Source organism: Mercenaria mercenaria, chromosome 6 (genome assembly GCF_021730395.1).
Source record: "Mercenaria mercenaria strain notata chromosome 6, MADL_Memer_1, whole genome shotgun sequence".
Lineage (NCBI taxonomy): Eukaryota > Metazoa > Mollusca > Bivalvia > Venerida > Veneridae > Mercenaria > Mercenaria mercenaria.
The window spans coordinates 24,399,571-24,422,967 of record NC_069366.1 but is presented as its reverse complement, the minus strand read 5'-3'; the positions used below and the strand labels follow the sequence as shown (position 1 = coordinate 24,422,967).

Below are 23,397 nucleotides of genomic sequence, written 5' to 3'. Positions count from 1 at the left end.
CCTCTAGAGAGGTCATAAGGTTTTTCTATTATTTGACCTACTGACCTAGTTTTTGAAGGCACGTGACCCACTTTCAAACTTGACCTAGATATCATCAAGATGAACATTCTGACCAATTTTCATGAAGATCTCATGAAATATATGGCCTCTAGAGGTCACAAGGTTTTTCTATTTTTAGACCTACTGACCTAGTTTTTGATGGCACAAGACCCAGTTTCGAACTTGACCTAGATATCATCAAGATGAACATTCAGACCAACTTTCATACAGATCCCATGAAAAGTATGGCCTCTAGAGAAGTCACAAGGCTTTTTATTATTTGACCTACTGACCTACTTTTTTATGGCACGTGACCCACTTTCGAATTTGACCCAGATATCATCAAGATGAACATTCTGACCAATTTTCATGAAGATCTCATGAAATATATGGCCTCTAGAGAGGTCACAAGGTTTTTCTATTTTTAGACCTACTGACCTAGTTTTTGAAGGCACGAGACCCAGTTTTGAACTTGACCTAGATATCATCAAGGTGAACATTCTGACCAATTTTCATGAAGATCTTGTGAAATATATGGCCACTAGAGAGGTCACAAGGTTTTTCTATTTTTAGACCTACTGACCTAGTTTTTGAAGGCACGTGACCCAGTTTCGAACTTGACCTAGATATCATCAAGATGAACATTCTGACCAACTTTCATAAAGATCCCACAAAAAATGTGACCTCTAGAGTGGTCACAAGCAAAAGTTTACGGACGGACGGACGCACTGACGACGGACGCTGCGTGATCACAAAAGCTCACCTTGTCACTATGTGACAGGTGAGCTAAAAATAGCATCTTTGCTGAAGTTGCAATACTCTTCTATCAGTAAAATTGCAACTCTGAACCACAAGGCTTCAATGATTATGTAAAAACATACTTTTCTGTAAACTTTGTTCCGCCACTTTTGTCAATGAACTGGAAAATAAAGATTTACAGCTTTAATTAAGACGATGAGTAATAGACTAAGTTGATTTTAAGTTTAAATATACTCCCCCCATAGTTAATACAGAATAAAACCAAAAGTTATGTTTTTCAGATACATTTTGGTCAAGGAATATAGGAGTATACACACACGTTTATGACAGACTGACGGATAGAACAAACTCTACTATAAGATGATGAAAATGCAAACATGAGGCAAAAACTCTTGCCTACCCAGTCGGGAAAGAATACAATTGTCTGATCACGTGCCAGGGATAGAAATTCCTGTATTTCCCTAGGGAAAAACCTAGGGTAAAATAGTTTGTACGTAAGTGATGCCACTGTAGTTCTAGCCATATAATGAATTCATAAACTGTTTACATAATGCCAAGAAATACCCAGATTTATTTGTCGTCACAATCTTTGTTAACTGATCAGCCCAGAAAAATGATCTTAAATAAAGGCTATTTTTCCAACCTTTGCGACAGCATGAGTAATAAAAATTGCTAACACATACTCAGTTTCTTGCTCAACACTGTCTCTTATGTAGGGAAAACCCTGTCTTAGTCAGACAGACATGTAAGATCTTCACATTCTCATTAAGCTAAACATTTAGATGTGTTTACAGTTCCGATAAAAACAAGGTCTCTTACATGTGCTACATGTATGTCACTTATGGAAGCCACATAGTACAATAATGGCAAAGTCATGTCTAGATAATTTTACAGAAATCTCAAAAACATTCATACCTTATGCACCAAAATGGTTCATTCCTTTCATCTAGCACAGTAACATCAATCCAAGCAACATTCTAGAGAGAGAAAAGTTATCTAGTAAACTCCTATGCCTTAAAGCTGCAATCTATCAGAAAATGTATCCAACTAGAAGACACTTTTGTTGAAAAGCGCATGTCTCCCACAATGCATAGTACATTGTATTATGAGGCAAGAAGTCAATAGGGGACAGGAGCAAAAGTCAAAGAGACACTGCAATAGGGATAATGTACTCGACATGTCCAATTATCTCACAAAGTTTCAACAGTCTTGGCCTAGTAGTTCTCAAATTATGGACTGGAAACGGTTTTCCAGGCCCCTGTGACCTTGACCTTTCATGGAGTGATCCCAAAACAATAGGGGTCGTCTACTACATTAAACCCTGCCATCATATGAAGTCTGAAGTTTCTAGGTCAAATGCTTCTCCAGTTATTGATCAGAAATGAAGCGTGACAGACGGACAGGGCAAAAACAATAGGTCTCCCTCAGTGTGGGGGGCGGACACATAATAAATATCCATTGTTTAAAGCTACATTCTAGAGTGAGAAAAATTGATCCAGTAGATTCACATAGCTTAAAGCTAAAGTAAGAAATATATTCAGTAAATTCACATGGCTTATTAAGCTATATTCTAGAGTAAGAAGATGTAATCAGTAAATTCACAGTGTTTAAAGTAAGGACATACATGTATATATCTAGAAAATTGACATTGTTTAAATCTACACTCTACAGTCAAATGCATATACATAATGATTTTCAGGAAAACTGCTTTAAAATAAAGTTTTTAACTGAGTTTATGTAACTAACAGGAATTGTCATAGAAAGGTGAGCTAGTTTTGAACTTTGAACAATTTCAAATACATTCATGTAAATTGTAATTTCTCAGTTTGGGAAAGCATAACTATCTCAAGCTGTATTTGTAAGAAACTAATTCAAAATACCTCTATGATTCCTCTAAAAGCATCTGTTTTCCATGGAAATTGTAATTTCTTCTGAAGAATGACATGATCACTGTGGTAGTCTTTACGTATCAATGGAAACACTGCAAACCCTGTTCCTGTCATGACAATAATTATGTGAAAAAATATTTGTAGTCATACAGAAATAATAAGAGGTCATGTGTTTGTTTCAGTGTAAGATTAAAACGTTTTGCAAATAGTGAACATCCAATGCATTATTTTCACGACTGGCATAGACATTCAGAAAAAATGTTAGAACTGTTGTTCACAAGTAAAATATATAAAATAAAGACATTTTTCAGTTCAAGTTGTTATTGATTTTAACCCATCTTGTTGGGCTGTAACAGTGAAATTATAATTCAATAACTTTAATACTGAATAACCTGAAATATATATATATTAATAAAGATTAATTAAGATTTTCAAATCATACACAAACACAAAGTGGCCCGAAGTTCCTCACCTGATTTTGACAGGTGACCTTTAAAATGTTTGACACACTGAATTACACACAAATTTTAAGTGTAGACTAATGCCACTAAGATTGGCCAAGTGCCATCATTGGAGAGAACCTTACAATGATGCTTAACGCCAGGTTTAACTAAGATCCATCTAGCAGGTCATAAAAAGAAGTTGTTTGAAACTATTTCTCCTGAGATCCCTTATTTCAACCCATTTTAGAAAGGACCTTAAAAAGATACTACCGCCCAAGCTTGATGAAGATCCATCAAGCGGTCCATGAAAAGAAGTCCTTTATGATGTTTCTATTTTTAGTTTTTGATAGTGGATTAAAACTTTAACCTGAAATTATATGTAACAAGAGCACCGCCTTGGGGGTGCAGACGCTCATCTGATATTTTTGTCTCTGTATAATAGAAATATTGTCCTACCCATGATTTTCTAAGTTCAAAAGGGGCCATAATTCTTGCAAAAAAGCAGGATGGAGTTATGTTTCTTGCTGTACAGAGTCAGCTTATGATGGTGAACAACTGTAGCAAGTTTCAAAGCAATAGCTTTGATAGTTTAGGAGAAAAGTTTACCTAAACATAAAACTTAACCAATACATTTGATATTTTCTAAGTCCAAAAGGGGCCATAATTCTTGCAAAAAGCAGGCTGGAGTTATGTTTATTGCTGTCAGGGTCAGCTTATGATGGGAAACAAGTGTTGCAAGTTTGAAAGCAATAGCTTTGATAGTTAAGGAGAAAAGCTGACCTAAACACAAAACTTAACCAAGAAATCTGAGTTTCTAAGTCCAAAAGGGGCCATAATTCTTGCAAAAAGCAGGATGGAGTTATGTTTATTGCTGTACAGGGTCAGCTTATGATGGTGAACAAGTGCTGCAAGTTTCAAAGCAATAGCTTTGATAGTTTAGGAGAAAAGTTTACCTAAACATAAAACTTAACCAAAAAATCTGATATTTTCTAAGTCCAAAAGGGGCCATAATTCTTGCAAAAAGCAGGATGGAGTTACAGGGTCAGCTGTTGATGGTGAAAAAGTGTTGCAAGTTTCAAAGCAATACCTTTGACAGTTTAGGAGAAAAGCTGACCTAAACATAAAACTTAAGCAGGCAATGCTGATGCCGACGCCAACGCTGATCAAGTGATGACAATAACTCATCTTTTTTTAAAAAAAAATCAGATGAGCTAAAAAGGGGAATAATTTATAAAATATTGGTGCCAGATTTATGGCCTTTTTGTCATATGTTGTGGTTGATGATGTGGGAAAACCATTTAAGTTTGAATCAAATCTCTTCTGTTATACCACAGATGTAGTGAAAATGCATAAAAAGTAACCTAAAATTCTTAGTAAAAATGAGGCATAATTTATGTCATATGATGTGGGTGATGATGTGTAACACCTGTTTTAAGTCTGAATCAAATCAATTGAGTAATAACAGAGATGGAGTGAAAGTGCATCAAAATTAAATTTAACATTCTAACCTAAAAGGGAATATAAATAATAACAAAGACAATGAGAAAGTGCATCAAAACTGACCAAGGTGCAGACATGCAACGGATGCAGATGCCAAGGAAAGGTCGAGTAGGATAGCTCTCCATATACTTCGCACAGCTGTGATAAAAATGCTATCTTCGCAGTTTTTTAACAACTGATGGACTTTTTTTTATATGTTATAGTGTAACACCTCTTGCACGAATATCTGTGACTGGAGCAACTGAAATGACTTGAGCAATTCAATTGGTCCTTGGTCATTTTCAAGATTTTCCTATGTTTGGGTGGCGGAAAACAGGCTGGATAACTACAGTCGCCTGGAGCTATCAGTGCTTTCCTGTATTTTGATATCTATGTGCAGACAGGATCATTAACAAACACCTAAATTATTTTTTAATGCTGTATAATAGGATTATTATAATAGTAGCTTCATCTTGGATACTGTACTCAGCCAAGTGGATTTTGCCAAACTGGATCACATAAGGCGCACATGATCTGGCCTGACAAAATCCATGAGAGCCGAAAACATCCAAGATAAACTGAGCCACACCATGAGAAAACCAACATAGTGCATTTGCGACCAGTATGGATCCAGACCAACATGCGCATCCGTGCAGTCTGGTCAGGATCCATGCTGTTCACTAACAGTTTCTCTAATTGCAATAGGCTTTGTAAGCAAACAGCATGGATCCTGACCAGATTGCATCGATTTTTTAATGGTGTATAATAGGATTATTTTAATAGTAGCTTGATCTTGGATACTGTATTAAGCCGAGTTGAATTTGTCAGAAAAAACATCAAAGATAAAATGAGTTGCACCATGAGAAAACCAACATAGTGCATTTGCGACCAGCATGGATCCAGACTAGCCTGTGCATCCGCGCAGTCGCTAATGGTTTCTCTAATTGCAATAGGCTTTGAAAGTGAACAGAATGGATCCTGACAAGACTGTGCAGATGCGCAGGCTGGTCTAGATCCATGCTGGTTGCAAAATGCACTATGTTGGTTTTCTCATGGCGCAGCTCAAGTTACTATTATAATGATCCTTTTATTCTACATCTCCACATTTTTGTTTATTGTTTAGTTCTTCACCCAGGAACATCAAGGTTTATCTATGTTAAAATATCTCCATGTCTTTTTTTGTGTTTACAGAACTGTGTCAGGTCATGAATATTAATCAACAGAAGTAGTCTGGCAACATGCACAATAGTGGATTTAGAATACAATACATACTTTGTTTTCTGCCTGTTGGTATTTTCTTGTGAAATACAAGGCGTATTTTTAACAGGAATAACACAGGATTATAAAAAAAGATTAGTTGTAACATGAAAATTTACCTATGTTTTCTTTCTTGCAGGACAGGCATGTGAACTGCTGACTCCAGATTGAGTTTCTCAGGGTTCTTATTTCAACCGTACACTGGTAATCATGTAGGCCTTAAAATGAATTAAAGTTTATATAATCATAACTGGAAGAAGGTTAATATTCGTACACCACAAGTATAAGACAAAACACCTGGTCCAGGTCCCTCATGCTGATTCCTGAATATGTCAATAAAACCATTTTTATAAATTTTCCTTTGTTTTGTTTATCTTATTATATTTTCAAAGATAGTTGCTGCTGATGCTAAACTGTAAAAATATTGTCATTAATTCTTTGCTAAATTTTTATTATTCTATTAAATGTATAGGAGGGTTTTTGTTCGCTTTGTAAAATATTGGTACCAACCAAAGGGGTTAGTCTAGCTCCCATATGAAACATGTAGGGGCAGTCACTAGGTTCCTGGACTGTTGATGTTAAAATAAAACCATATTGAGTGTGCTAATGAAACTTGGCACATAGTATTAAAACCATCCCAGTTATTACCATGCTTCATCTATTGAATTCTTGTTTAAACAGTATGATATAATTTGGCTTGTTTGTTTGTTTTGGGTTTGACGCTGTTTTTCAACAGTATTTCAGTTATGTAACGGCGGGCAGTTAACCTAACCAGTGTCCTTGGATTCTGTACCTGTACAAACCTGTTCTCCGCAAGTAACACTGCCAACTACCCCACATGGATCAGAGGTGGAAGACGAATGATTGCAGACATAATGTTATTTATCAAATTGTCACGGTAACACTGATACAGCACCATAGAGCACTTTGGAAAATATGTTAGAAACATTTTTGATTTTTTGTTTCGAAAGTGGTCAAAATATTTCTGATGATGCCTTCTATTGTGGCACATCTTAGCACCCTTTTTTCGCAACTGTAGGCACCCCTAATACAATCATATACCTGGAAATCAACAGGATGGCTTCATAAGTTTTTGATCCCAAGTGAGGCTCTACGTTACTGCCAGTAATTTGAAGTCAGTGACCAAAGCCACTAAGTTACTATGGCACTTGTTTTCAGACAGACAGAAAATATTAAATTTTTGGGTTTTTTTTTTTTGTTTAGAGCCACTGCAACACAATTTAGGACATATGGCGACTTTTCTAGCTTTTGATGGTGGAGGAAGACTCCAGGTGCCCATCTGGACAATATTTCATCATAGTCTAGATAGAACCACCACTTTGTGTATGCCAACTGGATGGCTTCCACACATAAAGAATTCTACACCCCAAGGAAAGTTTTGAACCAACACCAGTGAGAGGCAAGTTATTCAAAGTCAGCATCTTAACCTCTGGGCCAGTGAGAACCGAGAAAAATGTAAATACAATGTAGATGCTTACCATACGAAGAGTCTATATCATCTGGTATCACCTTGTGGCTGTCAATGTCAAATGGTCTGAAACATGTATTAATAATTACACATATTGTTACATTCTGTTTCAAATATAACAGTTTCAGACTTTGATGGTAAGTAACTACTTAAAGTTTCAAGTCAATAGCTTTGAGAGTAAAAGAGATATTTGACTTAATCAAAAAATTTAACCAACAGCAATGCCAAGGCTGGGGTGAATTTTTCTTTGAAATAGAGCAATATATATAGACATATTTCTGGCAATCCAAGTAAGCATCTCTTTTGAAGCTGGTTACCTGCAGCCACTTTTATTTTCATTTTTTCTTAGGAAGATATCTGTCTTAAGCTGCAAGACATTTGACTACATACATACATTTCTGATGAACCCAGCAAGCATCTCTTTACAAGCTGGTTACAATGTAAGCCTGCAGAAACAAAAGCCAGTTCTCCATCACCCTGAAATTAAGATATATTTAATGTTACAAATGATACTGGCAAATTCTGAGCAGCTGGTCTAAAATAATGAAATGTCTGAAACCATTTCATATTTTTTAAATTTCTTTGCTAACATTCATAACTGAGACAAAATTTTTGATTTGTAACATGTCTCAGGTCATAGATTGATAAAACAAAGGGCCATGATGGCCCTATATCGCTCACCAGAGTTGATCTGGCCTACTGACCTATTTTTTCACCCCACATGACCCAGTTTCGAAATTAACCTAGAGATCATCAAAACAAACATTCTGACCAAGTTTCATGAACATTGAGTTACAACTGTTGCCTTTAGAGTATTCACAAATTTTTCCTTTGATTTGGCCATGTGACCTAGTTTTTGGTCTCAAATGACCCAATTTAAAATTGGAACTAGAGATCATCAAGACAAACATCCTGACCAAGTTTCATAAAGATTGAGTCACAATTGTGACCTATAGAGTATTCACAAGCCTTTCCTTTGATCTAGCCTACTGACCCCTAGTTTTTGACCCCACATGACCCAGTTTCAAAAGTGATCTAGAGATCATAAAGGCAAACATTCTGACAAAATTTCATAAATATTGGGTCACAACTGTGGCCTCTAGAGTGTTAACAAGCTTTTCCTTTCTGGAATACTGACCTAGTTTTTGACCACACATGACCCAGATCCATATCTGACCAAGAGATCATCAAAACAAACATTCTGACCAAATTTCATAAAGACTGAGTCACAGTTGTGGCCTCTAGAGTGTTGACAAGCTTTTCCTTTGATCTGGCCTACTGACCTAGTTTTTGACCCCATATGACCCAGATTTGAACTTGACCTAGAGAACATCAAGTCAAACATTCTGACTAAATGTCATAAAGATTGAGTCACAACTCTAGCCTCTAGAGTGTTCATAAGCTTTTCCTTTGATCTGGCCTACTGACCTAGGTTTTGACCCCACATGACCCAATTTCAAACTTGACCTAGACATCATCAAGATTAACATTCTGGTCAAGTTTCATAAAGATTGAATCAAAACTGTGGCCTCTAGAGTGTTCACAAGCTTTTCATTTGATTTGACTGTGTGACCTAGTTTTTTAACCCACATGACCCAGATTTGAACACGACCTATAGATTATCAAGAAAAACAATCTGACTAATTTTCATGAGTTTCAAACTTAAATTGTGGTCTCTAGAGTGTTGACAAGGTTTTCCTTTGATCTGGCCTAGTGACCTAGTTTTTGACCTCACATGACCCAGTTTCAAACTTGACCTAGAAAACATCAAGACAAACATTCTTACCAAGTTTCATAAAGATTGGGTCACAACTGTGGCCTCTAGAGAGTTCACAAGCTTTTCCTTTGATCTGGCCTACTGACCTAGTTTTTGACCCAAGATGACCCATTTCAAACTTGACCTAGAGATCATTAAGACAAACATTTTGACCAAGTTTCATAAAGACTGGATCACAACTGTGGCCTCTAGAGTGTTCACAAGCTTTTCCTTTGATCTAGCCTACTGACTTAGTTTTTGACCCCAGATGACCCAGTTTCAAACTTGACCTAGAGATAATCAAGACTAACATTCTGACCAAGTTTCATAAAGATTGGGTCACAAATGTGGCCTCTAGAGTGTTCACAAGGCAAATGTTGATGCATGCCGCATGCCGAAGCACGCTGGACAATGAACGGTCACAATAGCTCACATTGAGCACTTTGTGCTCTGGTGAGCTATAAAATGTGTTCTGCAGGATTTTGCAAACTTGGATGGTTTCTTTTTATATAGCAACACAACATCTGAAGAATCCTTATTGATTTATTTTTAAACCTGTTTAATCTGAGTTCTGAGCAAGCATTAATGAAACACATTCCACTTGTAAAACACTGTCTTTACATTAACCCTTATCATACTGGACATGACTGATTATGCCTTTGCGACCAGTGTAGATCATGATCAGCCGGCATATCTGTTCAGTCTGATCATGACCTGCACTGTTCGCTATTCAGCGAGTATCTTTTTGGTAATCAACCCATTTAACAGCTAATGGTACTGTCCAAATTGAAGAATGGACAAGCTCGTTATAGAAATTAAGCAGGGTAAGGGTTAACTTAACTTTTTTCTGGTTAAACAACAGATTCTTAGGCAAACCTATAACATCGTTCTCAGAGCTTCACCTACAGATAAATATTTACACTCATCCAATTCTTTTCCATTGAAAGCTATGATGTTAATTTTCATATATTGTTAGTTCTGGGTCAAATGGTTCTCAAGTTAAAGATCAGAAACAATTTTCATGCCTAAGGGCCCTGTGAGCTTGACCTTTGACCTACAAATCCTGAAATCAATAGGGGTCATCTACTCTGCATGTCCAAACATCCTATGAAGTTTCAAGGTCCTGGGAAAAGTGGTTCTAAAGTTATGGATCAGAAATAGTTTTCCATGCTCTGGCCCCAAAGTTTTAAGGTTCTGTGTCAAGTGGTTCTCAAGTAATGAATCAGAACTGGTTTTCCATGTTCTGGCCCCTGTGACCTTGGCCTTTGAAAGAATGACCCCACGATCAATAGGGGTCATCTACTCTGCATGTCTAATCAGTCTATGAAGTTTCAGCTTTCTGGGTCAAGTGGTTCTCCATTTATTGATAGGAAACTGTTTTTCATGTCCTTGCCCCTGCAACCTTGACTTTCAACAGAATGACCCCAAAATCTATACAGGTCATCTACTTGGCATGTCTAATCATCGTATGAAGTTTTAACATTCTGTACAGAGTTGTTCTGAAGTTATTGACCAGAAAAGGTTTTCTGGCAACCTTAACCTTTGACCAAATGACTCCAAAATCACTAGGACTCTTCTACTTTGCATGTCAAATTATCCTGTGAAGTTTCTAGGTCCTGGGTCAAGTGGCTCTCAAGTTACTGATCGGAAATGGTTTTGCATGTTCTAACCCCTGAGACCTTGACCTTTGACCTACTGACCCCAAGATCAATAGGGGTCACTTACTCGGCATGTCCAATCATCCCACTAAGTATCAATGTACAGGTTTAAGTTGCTCTCAAGTTATTGATCAGTGACGGCTTGAAATCAGACAAGCAATTCTCAGAAGAGAAGATTTTCAAAGTTATTATATAGGTAAAGCCAGCCTCCATGCTCAGGAGAGATAACAAGAGGACCATGATGGTCCTGAATCGCTCACCTGTTCCCGCATGACCCAGTTTTGAGTATGACGTCGTTTTTTCTATTATTTGACAAAGTGACCTAGTTTTTGAGCTCATGTGACCCAGTTTTGAACTTGACCTAGATATCATCAAGATAAAAATTCGGACCAATTTTCATGAAGATCCATTGAAAAATATGGCCTCTACAGAGGTCAAAAGATTTTTCAAATTTTAGACCTAATGACCTAGTTTTTGACCGCAGTTGACCCAGTTTCAAACTTGACCTAGATATCATCAAGATGAACATTCAGACCAACTTTCATACAGATCCCATGAAAAGTATGGCCTCTAGAGAGGTCACAAGGTTTTTTTTATTATTTGACCTACTGACCTAGTTTTTGATGGCACGTGACCCAGTTTCAAATTTGACTTAGATATCATCAAGGTGAACATTCTGACCAATTTTCATGAAGATCCATTCAAGGGTATGACCTCTAGAGAGGTCACAAGGTTTTTCTATTTTAAGACCTACTGACCTAGTTTTTGATCGCAGTTGATCCAGTTTCAAACCTGATCTATATATCATCAAGATAAACATTCAGACCAACTTTCATACAGATCCCATAAAAATATGACCTCTAGAGAAGTCACAAGGTTTTTTCATTATTTGACCTACTGACCTACTTTTTGAAGACATGTGACCCACTTTCGAACTTGACCTAGATATCATCAAGATGAACATTCTGACCAATTTTTATGAAGATCCATTCAAAAGTATGGCCTCTAGAGAGGTCACAAGGTTTTTCTATTTTTAGACCTACTGACCTAGTTTTTGACCGCATGTGACCCAGTTTCGAACTTGACCTAGATATCATCAAGATGAACATTCAGACCAACTTTCATACAGATCCCATGAAAAATACGGCCTTTAGAGAGGTCACAAGGTTTTTCTATTATTTGACCTACTGACCTAGTTTTTGAGGGCACGTGACCCAGTTTCGAACTCGACCTAGATATCATCAAGGTGAACATTCTCACCAATTTTCATGAAGATCTTGTGTAATATATGGCCTCTAGAGAGGTCACAAGTTTTTTCTATTTTTAGACCTACTGACCTACTTTTTGACCCCACGTGACCCAGTTTCGAACTTGACCTAGCTATCATCAAGGTGAACATTCTGACCAATTTTCATGAAGATGTTGTGAAATATATGGCCTCTAGAGAGGTCACAAGGTTTTTCTATTTTTAGACCTACTGACCTAGTTTTTGACCGCACGTGACCCAGTTTCAAACCTGACCTAGATATCATCAAGGTGAACATTCTGACCAATTTTCATAAAGATCTTGTGAAATATATGGCCTCTAGAGAGGTCACAAGGTTTTTCTATTTTTAGACCTACTGACCTAGTTTTTGACCGCACGTGACCCAGTTTCAAACCTGACCTAGATATCATCAAGGTGAACATTCTGACCAACTTTCATAAAGATCCCATGAAAAATGTGACCTCTAGAGTGGTCACAAGCAAAAGTTTATGCACGCACGGACGGACGGACGACGGACGCTGCGCGATCACAAAAGCTCACCTTGTCACTTTGTGACAGGTGAGCTAAAAACCTAAGTCAAGACCAAATGATCTTGATCTTTGAGCCACTGACGCATAATTAATAATGAATTTCCTCATATGGTACCACGTCTATAGGTAAAATTTTAAATGTATATCGTTTTCTAGAAATCACAACGTTGATGGATGACCATTGCCATAACTTAGTATGTCCAGCCTTTTGAAATGGACATATTGCACTCATCTTCTATTTTATTTCCCTACTAAATCTTAAAGTTCTCTAGCAAGTCTAATAAATAGAGAATAATAGGTTAGTGCCGTGGATGAGAAAGTTTATCTGGCGAGGTGGAGGAGGTTATCGGGTGAGCCGAAGGCGAACCTGATAACGTCCAGAGCCGAGCTAGATAAAAGTTCTCTATCTTAGGCACTAACCTATTATTCTATTTATCTTGTCATTACTTCATTTTCCGATATTTGGCAATTTATTTTACAAAAATAAGTGTGCGACAACCGTTTTAATGACGTCATATTCGTAATGACGTCACTTATGTAATGACGTAATCACCGACAAAATCGCAATAACATCTTTGTTTTTGAATAAAAACTCATTATTTGACCACTCATTTTCTCAGTTCGGACATTTCCAACACAACGGTGATGGTTTCAATGCAAAATTTCTTATGACAACATATCGATCATAAGGTCACATGATCAACTGACCGTATATCACTGGTCACGTGTCAACTGACAGTATATCAAGAAAGATATATACGGCACCCTGATATCGGGTCGAAAATACTGCAAGTGACAGGATAAACAAGAGGGCCATGAAGAACCTGTATCGCTCACCTGACCTATTGACCTAAAGATCATCAAGATTAACATTCTGACCAAGTTTCATTAAGATATGGTCATAAATGTGGCCTCTAGGGTGTTAACTAGCTTTTCCTTTGATTTGACCTGGTGACCTAGTTTTTGACCCCACATGACCCAGATTCGAACGTGACCTAAAGGTTATCAAGGTTACCATTCTGACCAAGTTTCATGAAGATATAGTCATAAATATGGCCTCTAGAGTGTTAACAAGCTTTTCCTTTGATTTGACCTGGTGACGTAGTTTTTGACCCACCTGATCAAGATTTAAATTTGACCTATAGATCATCAACATTAACATTCTGAACAAGTTTCATTAAGATATGGTCATAAATGTGGCTTACACAGTGTTAACTAGCTTTTCCTTTGATTTGACCTGGTGACCTAGTTTTTGACCCTACATGACCCAGATTTAAAGTTGGTCTAAAGATCATCAAGATTAACATTCTGACCAAGTTCCATTAAGATATAGTCATAAGTATGGCCTCCAAAGTGCTAACTAACTTTTCCTTTGATTTGACCCGGTGACCTAGTTTTTGACCCCACAAGAACCAGATTCGAACTTGACCTAAAGATCATCAAGATTAACATTCTGACTAAGTTACATGAAAATAAAGTCATAAATGTTGCCTCTAGAGTGTTAACAAACTTTTCCTTTGATTTGACCAAGTGACCTAGTTTTTGACCCCAACTGACCCAGATTTGATCTTGACCTAAAGATCATCAAGATTAACATTCTGACCAAGTTTTATTAAGATATGGTCATAAATGTGACCTCTAGAGTGTTAACTAGCTTTTCCTTTGATTTGAACTGGTGACCTAGTTTTTGACCCTACATATGACCCAGATTCAAACTGGACCTAAAGATCATTAAGGTTAACATTCTGGCCAAGTTTCATGAAGATAACGTCTTAAATGTGGCCTCTACAGTGTTAAAAAGCTTTTCCTTTGATTTGACCTGGTGACCTAGTTTTTGACCCCAGATGACCCAATATCGAACTCGTCCAAAATTTTATTAAGGGTAACATTCTGACCAAGTTTCATTAAGATTGGGCCAAAATTGTGACCTCTAGAGTGTTAACAAGCTTTTCCTTTGGTTTGACCTGGTGACCTAGTTTTTGACCCAGATGACCCAATATCGAACTCGTCCAAGATTTTATTGAGGGTAATATTCTGACTAAGTTTCATTAAGACTGGGCCAAAATTGTGACCTCTAGAGTGTTAAATTGTTGACGCCGACGGATGACGACGGACGCCGGACACAGGGAAATCACAAAAGCTCACCTTGAGCACTTTGTGCTCAGGTGAGCTAAAAACAATTCTAAACTAAACTTACATGGATTTTGTAAACTATTTAATACACTGTGTATTGTATTCACAAAAATAAAGTAAAATAGTTTGAGTTCCATGGAAACAAAAAACCATTCGTTCCTTTTGCAACATCTGGTGGTTAAAATCTCTTATTAAGCCAAAGCAACTTACCAACAAGAGCACCGCCTTGTGGGTGCTGACGCTCATCTGATTTTTTTTGTTTAATAGAAATATTGTCCTACCCATGATTTTCTAAGTCTAAAAAGGGCCATCATTCTTGCAAAAAGCAGGATAGAGTTATGTTTCTTGATGTACAGTGTCCACTTATGATGGTGAAAAACTGTTGCAAGTTTTAAAGCAATAGCTTTGATAGTTTATGAGAAAAGTTGACTTAAACATAATACTCAACCAAGAAAAAGATTTTCTAAGTCCAAAAGGGGCAATAATTATTGCAAAAAGCAGGATGGAGTTGCTGTACAGGGTCAGCTTATGATGGTGAACAAGTGTTGCAAGTTTCAAAGCAATAGCTTTGATAGTTTAAGAGAAAAAGTTGACCTAAACATAAAACTTAACCAAGAAATCTGATATTTTCTAAGTCCAAAAGGGGCCATAAATCTTGCAAAAAGCAGGATGGAGTTATGTTTCTTGCTGTACAGGGTCAACTTATGATGGTGAACAAGTGTTGCAAGTTTTAAAGCAATAGCTTTGATAGTTTAGGATAAAAGCTGACCTAAACATAAAACTTAACCAAGAAAACTGATTTTCTAAGTCCAAAAGGGGCAATAATTCTTGCAAAAAGCGGGATGGAATTATGTTTCTTGATGTACAGGGTCTGCTTATGACGGTGAACAAGTATTCCAAGTTTCAAAGCAATAGCTTTGATAGTTTAGGAGAAAAGTTGACCTAAACATAAACCTTAACCAAGAAATCTGATATTTTCTAAGTACAAAAGGGGCCATAAATCTTGCAAAAAGCAAGATGGAGTTACGTTTCTTGCTATACAGGGTCAACTTATGATGATGAACAAGTATTTCAAGTTTCAAAGCAATAGCTTTGATAGTTTAGGAGAAAAGCTGACCTAAACATAAAACTTAACCAGGCAACGCCGACGCCGACAACCGCTCAAGTGATGACAATAACTCATCTTTTTTTTTCAAAAAATCAGATGAGCTATAAAAACCTGAAATTTTCAGAAGCGTTCATCTGTCATTTTGTAGCATTTTGGAATTATCACATCATTTCATATTATCCGGATAACAAGGGTGTAGGTGGTATATTTAATTTAACTTTAATGCAAATATCAGACCTTTAAAAATCGATACACACAGGTATTTTGTGTTAGACAAAGTTATGTCAATGACAAGCGAAGACCCATTACGTGTTCAGAAGGAAGTAAAATTGTAAACTAAAACAATTAAAAATACCTGGAGAGAAAAAAACAACAATGCTAAGTTTGAAATTAATGTTATCAAGATGAAATAAATCACTGGACTTAGTATCTTTGCAATCTGCAACCTTTTTAATATTAAATTAAACACTGATAGAACTTCGTTGGGACAGGATATCACATGATAGAATTTATTTGACCTATATAAACAAGCCACCTTCTTGTATGCAACTTGAAAAACACTAAAAATGGCAGAATATAGCAGATCAGTGATAGCAGCCTCTGATGAACTGAAGGATATTTACTGTGAACCTTGTGTGAATGATGGTAAACAAATTGAAGCTGAAGGATTTTGTGTGGACTGTTCCGAGTACCTGTGTGGACAGTGTTATAAGAACCACACAAGGTATAAAGCCTTCAGACATCATGTGCTTCAAGATAAGGATAAAATGCCTGTAGATACAAGAAAAGCTGGTGCCAGAGATGTTTGCCAAGAAAAGTGTAGCATTCACCCGACAAAGATTATAGAATATTTCTGTAAGTCATGCAACAAGCTTGGTTGCCATGCTTGCATCACTGTCAATCATCGTCAGTGTCAAAATGTTGACCACATACCTAACATTGCCACTGACCTAGAACAAAGTGAAGAATTTAAAGAATTTACAAACAAGCTCGACAACATGCTAGAATCAATTAATGGAAGAAAGAAAAAACTGAGTTCAAATATAACTGAAACAGATGAAATGAAAAGCAAGGCAAGGGCAGACCTGAAAAAGCAGCGTGATGAAATAAACAAATTCTTTGATCACCTTGAGGCAGAAATGGAAAGAAGAATTGAAGATATTGATAAAAGAAACAAGAAAATTTTGAAAACTGCCACATTTGCATTGGACTCCATTGGTGATGATCTTAAACAAGTCAAAACTACTATTCACACAAAACAGAAAAATGGGCAAAACTGTGAATTATTTATAGCTGTCAAAAACTATAAACAAAAAATGGAGACTGTTAACAAAGAATTTGAAAAATTAGATGGTGGAAACAAAATTCAAAGATATGCCTTGACAACTTCAACTCAAATTAAGGAAGTGTTAAAGAACACAACTGAAATATGTAGACTGACAACTGCAAAATTTGTGTCAGAGATTGATATAAATACTGACAATGACAATAATGACATGATAAGTGCCCGGGGACTTGCAGTGGTACAAAACCACTACCTTGCTGTACTTAACCATACAAACAAATCAGTAAAAGTGGTAGATGTAAGGAATATGAAAGTAACAAATGAAATGAACATGAAATGTGACCTTGTTCAAAGTATAACTAATGTGAATAATAATCAAATTGCAGTGACAATAACACATAACTTTCAAAACAAAATCCAGTTTCTGTCAGTGTCAATGTCTGGTTCCCTCAGTAAAGGTCATCAGATTGCTATTGATATATTCTGCAAAGATTTAGCTTATAGCAGAGGAAGTTTCTTTATGTTACACTGGGGAAAAGTTAGAATCACTGACATGCAAGGAAAGACTCTGAAAATAATCAACACTGAGGGTTTTGCTGATAGTATAGCAGTAAGTCCAAACAATGAAACTATCTATCTGGCAAGTTACGGTAAAAACACTGTTACAAGTATGACCCTAGATGGCAAAGTCAAGGCCATCTACAAGGACAAAAGCCTGAAATCACCAGATGATACAACAATAGACAGTGAAGGTTTGGTATATGTTAAAAGTTTGGACAGTATCCATCAGCTAACAGAGGACTGTAACAAGATTCAAATACTTTTGAAGGATGTGTATGCTTCAGCAATCACCTACTCAAATACGGACAACCGACTATATATAGGACTAGGTAGTGAAATAGAAGTGTATCAAATAGAATAGCAAAATGAAATATTAAACAGTGAAAATCACTAGGACACACCTTGTTCTCTGAGATAAGAGTGGAAATAGGACCATGATCCATACAATGTAACACAGGCTTGTGGTTCTTTTTATACCAGTTCTATAATACTAAATGATGATCAATATGACTTTGTGTACCAAGTTTCAAGACAACAAGAATGCCTAAACACAGAACTAAACACTGAAGAAATTAAAAATTCATTAGCAAACTATTTAAAAAAAAATCTGAAGACATGACTTTCTTTATCTAAGATTTTCCTGCTGTATATGGATTACCTAGTAAATTGCAAGACTCATCATATGTTTTTGTGAATATAGAAAGAATATATATACAAAAGCATTATAATCAGGAAAATGTAAAAATAAGTAGGAGGAATATAATATTTCAAACTTACAAAAAGATGGAATGCCCCTGGCCAATATTTGGAAATTTTGAGCATTCAATATTTATGTACAACCTCAACAGCAAGTATATCATTATTCAATTTTACAATATTACACACTGTATTAGATCAATTGTGCACATCGTATGAAACAGGTAGCATAACTGAGCAAATATGAGAACAAGAGGGTCATGATGACCCTGAATCACTCACCTGAGTTATATAAATACGAGTCACATGATTCAAATGACAAAGTGATGCTAAAATATTAAGAAAGTAGGTCATTAGGTCACATTCATGGTTACTGAAAGTCAGTTTTTAAGATCATATGCAAAACTGTACAAGTCATCCAAATTTCAAGACTGTATCATAAACAAGAGGGTCATGATGACCCTGGATCGCTCACCAGAGTAATATGAGCTACATGTTTCAAATGTCAAACTGATGATTTTTAGAATTTTTTTAGAAGATTTTCCGATGTACAATCAAGTAACCCCTGGGGCGGGGCCAATTTTAACCCGGGGGTCAAGATTTGAACAAATTTTGTAGAAGTCTACTAGGCAATGCCACATGTCAAATATCTAAGATCTAGGCCTTCTGGTTTATTTTTAGAAAATTTTTGAAGATTTTCCTATGTAAAATCAAGTGACCCCTGGGGCTGGGTCAATTTTGACCCTGGGGGTCACGATTTGAACAAAGTTCCACTAGGTAATGCTATATGTGAAATATCTAAGCTCTAGGCCTTCTGGTTTATTTTTAGAAAATTTTTGAAGATTTTCCTATGTAAAATCAAGTGACCCCTGGGGCGGGGTCAATTTTGACCCCGGGGGTCATGATTCGAACAAATTTTGTAGAGGTCCATTAGGCAATGCTACATGTGAAATATCTAAGCTCTAGGCCTCCTGGTTTATTTTTAGAAAATTTGAAGATTTTTCTATGTACAATCAAGTAACCCCATGGGGCGGGGTCAATTTGACCACAGGGGTCATGATTTGAAAAATTTTGTAGAAGTCTACTAGGCAATGCTACATGTGAAATATCTAAGATGTAGGCCTTCTGGTTTATTTTCAGAAATTTTTTGAAGATTTTCCTATGTAAAATCAAGTGACCCCTGGGGCGGGGTCAATTTTGACCCCGGGGGTCATGATTTGAACAAATTTTGTAGAGGTCCATTAGGCAATGCTACATGTGAAATATCTAAGCAGTAGGCCTTCTGGTTTTTTTTTTAGAAATTTTTTGAAGGTTTTCCTATGTAAAATCAAGTGACCCCTGGGGCAGGGTCAATTTTGACCCCAGGGGTCATGATTTGAATAAATTTTGTAGAGGTCCATTAGGCAATGCTACATGTGAAATATCTAAGCTGTAGGCCTTCTGGTTTATTTTTTAGAAAATTTTTGAAGGTTTTCCTATGTAAAATCAAGTGACCCCTGGGGCGGGGTCAATTTTTACCCCGGGGTCATGATTTGAACAAATTTTGTAGAGGTCCACTAGGCAATGCTACATGTGAAATATCTAAGCTCTAGGCCTTCTGGATTATTTTAAGAAAATTTTTGAAGATTTTCCTATGTAAAATCAAGTGACCCCTGGGGCGGGGTCAATTTTGACCCCAGGGTCATGATTTGAACAACTTTAGTAGAGGTCCATTAGGCAATGCTACATGTGAAATATCTAAGCTCTAGGCCTCCTGGTTTATTTTTAGAAAATTTGAAGATTTTTCTATGTACAATCAAGTAACCCCATGGGGCGGGGTCAATTTGACCACAGGGTCACTGATTTGAAAAATTTTGTAGAAGTCTACTAGGCAATGCTACATGTGAAATATCTAAGATGTAGGCCTTCTGGTTTATTTTCAGAAATTTTTGAAGATTTCCTATGTAAAATCAAGTGACCCCTGGGGCGGGGTCAATTTTGACCCGGGGTCATGATTTGAAAAATTTTGTAGAGGTCCATTAGGCAATGCTACATGTGAAATATCTAAGCAGTAGGCCTTCTGGTTTATTTTTTTAGAAAATTTTTGAAGGTTTTCCTATGTAAAATCAAGTGACCCCTGGGGCAGGGTCAATTTTACCCCAGGGGTCATAATTTGAACTAAATTTTGTAGAGGTCCATAGGCAATGCTACATGTGAAATATCTAAGCTTAGGCCTTCTGGTTTATTTTAGAAAATTTTGAAGGTTTTCCTATGTAAAATCAAGTGACCCCTGGGCGGGGTCAATTTTGACCCCGGGTCATGATTTGAACAACTTTGTAGAGGTCCATAGGCAATGCTACATGTGAAATATCTAAGCTCTAGGCCTTCTGGTTTTTGAGAAAATTTTTGAAGTTTTCCTATGTAAAATCAAGTGACCCCTGGGGCGCAATTGAATATTTGAACAAACTTGTAGAGGTCCATAGGCAATACTCACACGAAATATCTAAGCTCTAGGGCTTTGGTTTTTGAGAAGAAGATTTTTGAAGTTTTCCTTGTTCCATGCAACTGACTCCTGGCGGGATTTCAATTTTGACACTTATGATTGAACCAAAACTTTTGGGTAAGGTCATATGGCATACTTCACACCAAATATCTAAGCTCTAGGGCTTTTGGTTTTTGAGAAGAAGATTTTTGAAGTTTTTCCTTTCGGTTGCCATGGCAACCAGAGTTCTGCATGGAATTCAATTCTTTGGACACTTTTGTAGAGCTTCACCCAAGGAACATTCCTGTGAAGTTTGGATGAAATTGGCTTATAGTGGTTTATGAGGAGATGTTGTTTAAAGGAAAGTGTGGACGGCCGGACGCCGGAGGGCCGGACGCCGGACGGTGAGCGATCACAATAGCTCACCCCGAGCACTTTGTGCTCCGGTGAGCTTAAAACACTATTTACCTTCCAAATGCCAACCATTAGACCATCAGGTAGAGAATACAAATGAACCAAGTCATCACTTCCTGTTGGTTTGTTCGTCTGTATTAATTTCTTCCAGTCTAAACGATGACTCATCAGTAATGATCTCTGATATGGACTGAAATGTAATATAAATAAAATGGGTATAAAACAGACATGTCACTTTACTGAATTCACAGTTGTGGCTGTATTTAAACAAGAGGACCATCATGGCCCTATATCGCTCACCTGAGTTAGGTTGCTTGCTTAAACAAATTTATTTGCTTCAGCTTCACTAACAAAAACTAGGAGAGTAGGTCATGGTAAAGATTATTCAAGACAACTACTGAAATCTGTTTAAAAATTAACTTAGTGGTCCAAATTTCTTTGCTTTGGCTTCAAAAAGAAGAAAATAGGTCAGTAGTTCAGGGTTATGAATATTAAAGATGAGTATTAAAATCAGTATCAAACGTTATAAACGTGGTCCAAATTTCTATGGCCTTGTGACCTTGATCTTGAAGCGAGTCATCCAGAACATTTGCTCTGCACATCATTTCGATGTGGGGAACATTTGTGTCACGTTTCTTTGAAATCCTTAAAGGGTGTCAAGAGTTACAGAGCAGATACGAAACACATTCATATGACCCTTGACCCCCAAGTGTGACCTTGACCTTGAATTGAGCCATCCAGAACATGTGCTCTGCATGTCGTCTCGATGTGGTGAATATTTGTGTAAAGTTTCTTTGAAATCCTTCAAGGGGTTCATGAGTTACAGAGCAGACACGAAATTGCTAACCAATGGATAGACGGACAGACATACACCAGGGGTATAACATAAGACTTCCCTTCCTGCGAATAAAAGCTAAATGAATTTTTATCTAAATGATTGCCAAATACAAATGAATTTGGTTGAAGTATACCTAAGTTTCTGTAATCCTACAATGATGATGTATTTAAGAAATAATTTATAGCAAAAGGGTGTTTTAACACCATTTATGCACGATAGGCGGTAATACCTTGGGTGTAATAATTTCATGAGGGCGCAGCCCAAGTGAAATTATTTGTATGACATATTACCATGTATAAATAGTGTTAAAACACAGTTTTGCTATAAATTATTTTGAATCTAACATGCCCTTAATCTAAACAGATAAAATATAGTAGTGCTCTTTCTTGGTTGCAACAAAAACATTGATGTCACTGCCCGTTAACAAGACGTCATTCTAGTGTAAGCGTGTTTTAACCGAGATAAGCATATTAGAATACAACTTACATACCTGTTAGACACAGCTGTCCCATTGTTATTAAAGAATAAAGGGTTGATAGCATGGATCTGTACTTCTTTGATAGTTTTAATTTTTGGTACTTCAAGGTCATACCATCTAGCTGTTGCAGACATCTGATGATAAAATACTTCCTTGCTGTTTAGGACATGCTCATTCTGATAATGGTCAATCAGTGTAAGCTGGAAATATACACCTGCTGACCTGAAGAAGCAAATAGTCAGTGTAAGCTGGAAAAAGCAAATAATCAGTGTAAGCTGGAAAAGGCAAATAATCGGTGTAAGCTGGAAATATATGCCTGCTGACCTGAAGAAGCAAATAATCAGTGTAAGCTGGTAATATACACCTGCTGACCTGAAGAAGCAAATAGCCAGTGTAAGCTGGAAATATACACCTGCTGACCTGAAGAAGCAAATGAATAGTAGTATATGTGTCAACCATGCACCAAGACCTCAACTGCCTAATCATCTAAATAGTAGTATATGTGTCAACCATGCACCAAGACCTCAACTGCCTAATCATCTGAATAGTAGTATATGTGTCAACCATGCACCAAGACCTCAACTGCCTAATCATTTTTACCAAGTTTCTACATGGCTGCTTGTAGCTGACGTTTTTTGCCACCTAAAATGACATTTCCTGGAAATTCTTTGCATCATTAGAAAGGAAAGGGATAAAATGATTGCATCTTGATGAAATATACAGGTAAGTTGTATTTTCTTTATTGCACTTAATGGTAAACATTAACTAGATTGATACAATGGGGTTCCAGGCTATATGTGTCAACCATGCACCAAGACTTCAACTGCCTAATCACCTGACTTGATTAAATCTTTGGG

General features: G+C 36.8%; 2 protein-coding genes across 3 annotated transcripts in view; one reads left to right on the top strand and one right to left on the bottom strand.

Annotated features, from left to right (window-relative positions):
- Positions 1-23,397, bottom strand: part of LOC123549391 (F-box only protein 15-like) — a 58,866-nt gene that overhangs the window by 3,350 nt on the left and 32,119 nt on the right. For both annotated transcript variants that reach the window (XM_045337436.2, XM_053545432.1), the window contains exons 7-14: positions 22,553-22,762; positions 21,279-21,414; positions 7,750-7,832; positions 7,366-7,421; positions 5,986-6,084; positions 2,679-2,794; positions 1,714-1,775; positions 921-958 (exon numbers count right to left, since the gene is read on the bottom strand). In XM_045337436.2, coding sequence (XP_045193371.2) covers positions 921-958; positions 1,714-1,775; positions 2,679-2,794; positions 5,986-6,084; positions 7,366-7,421; positions 7,750-7,832; positions 21,279-21,414; positions 22,553-22,762 — 800 coding nt within the window. The remainder of the gene's footprint in view (positions 1-920; positions 959-1,713; positions 1,776-2,678; positions 2,795-5,985; positions 6,085-7,365; positions 7,422-7,749; positions 7,833-21,278; positions 21,415-22,552; positions 22,763-23,397) is intronic.
- LOC123524554 (uncharacterized) lies at positions 16,090-18,331 on the top strand. The gene has a single exon (XM_045302835.2). It carries the CDS (start codon positions 16,374-16,376, stop codon positions 18,012-18,014), a length of 1,641 nt encoding a protein of 546 aa, XP_045158770.2. The 5' UTR covers positions 16,090-16,373; the 3' UTR covers positions 18,015-18,331.

What these genes read in the sequence shown, in the direction of transcription:
- LOC123524554 (XM_045302835.2), top strand. Translation starts at nt 16,374, where the DNA reads ATGGCAGAATATAGCAGATCAGTGATAGCAGCCTCTGATGAACTGAAG.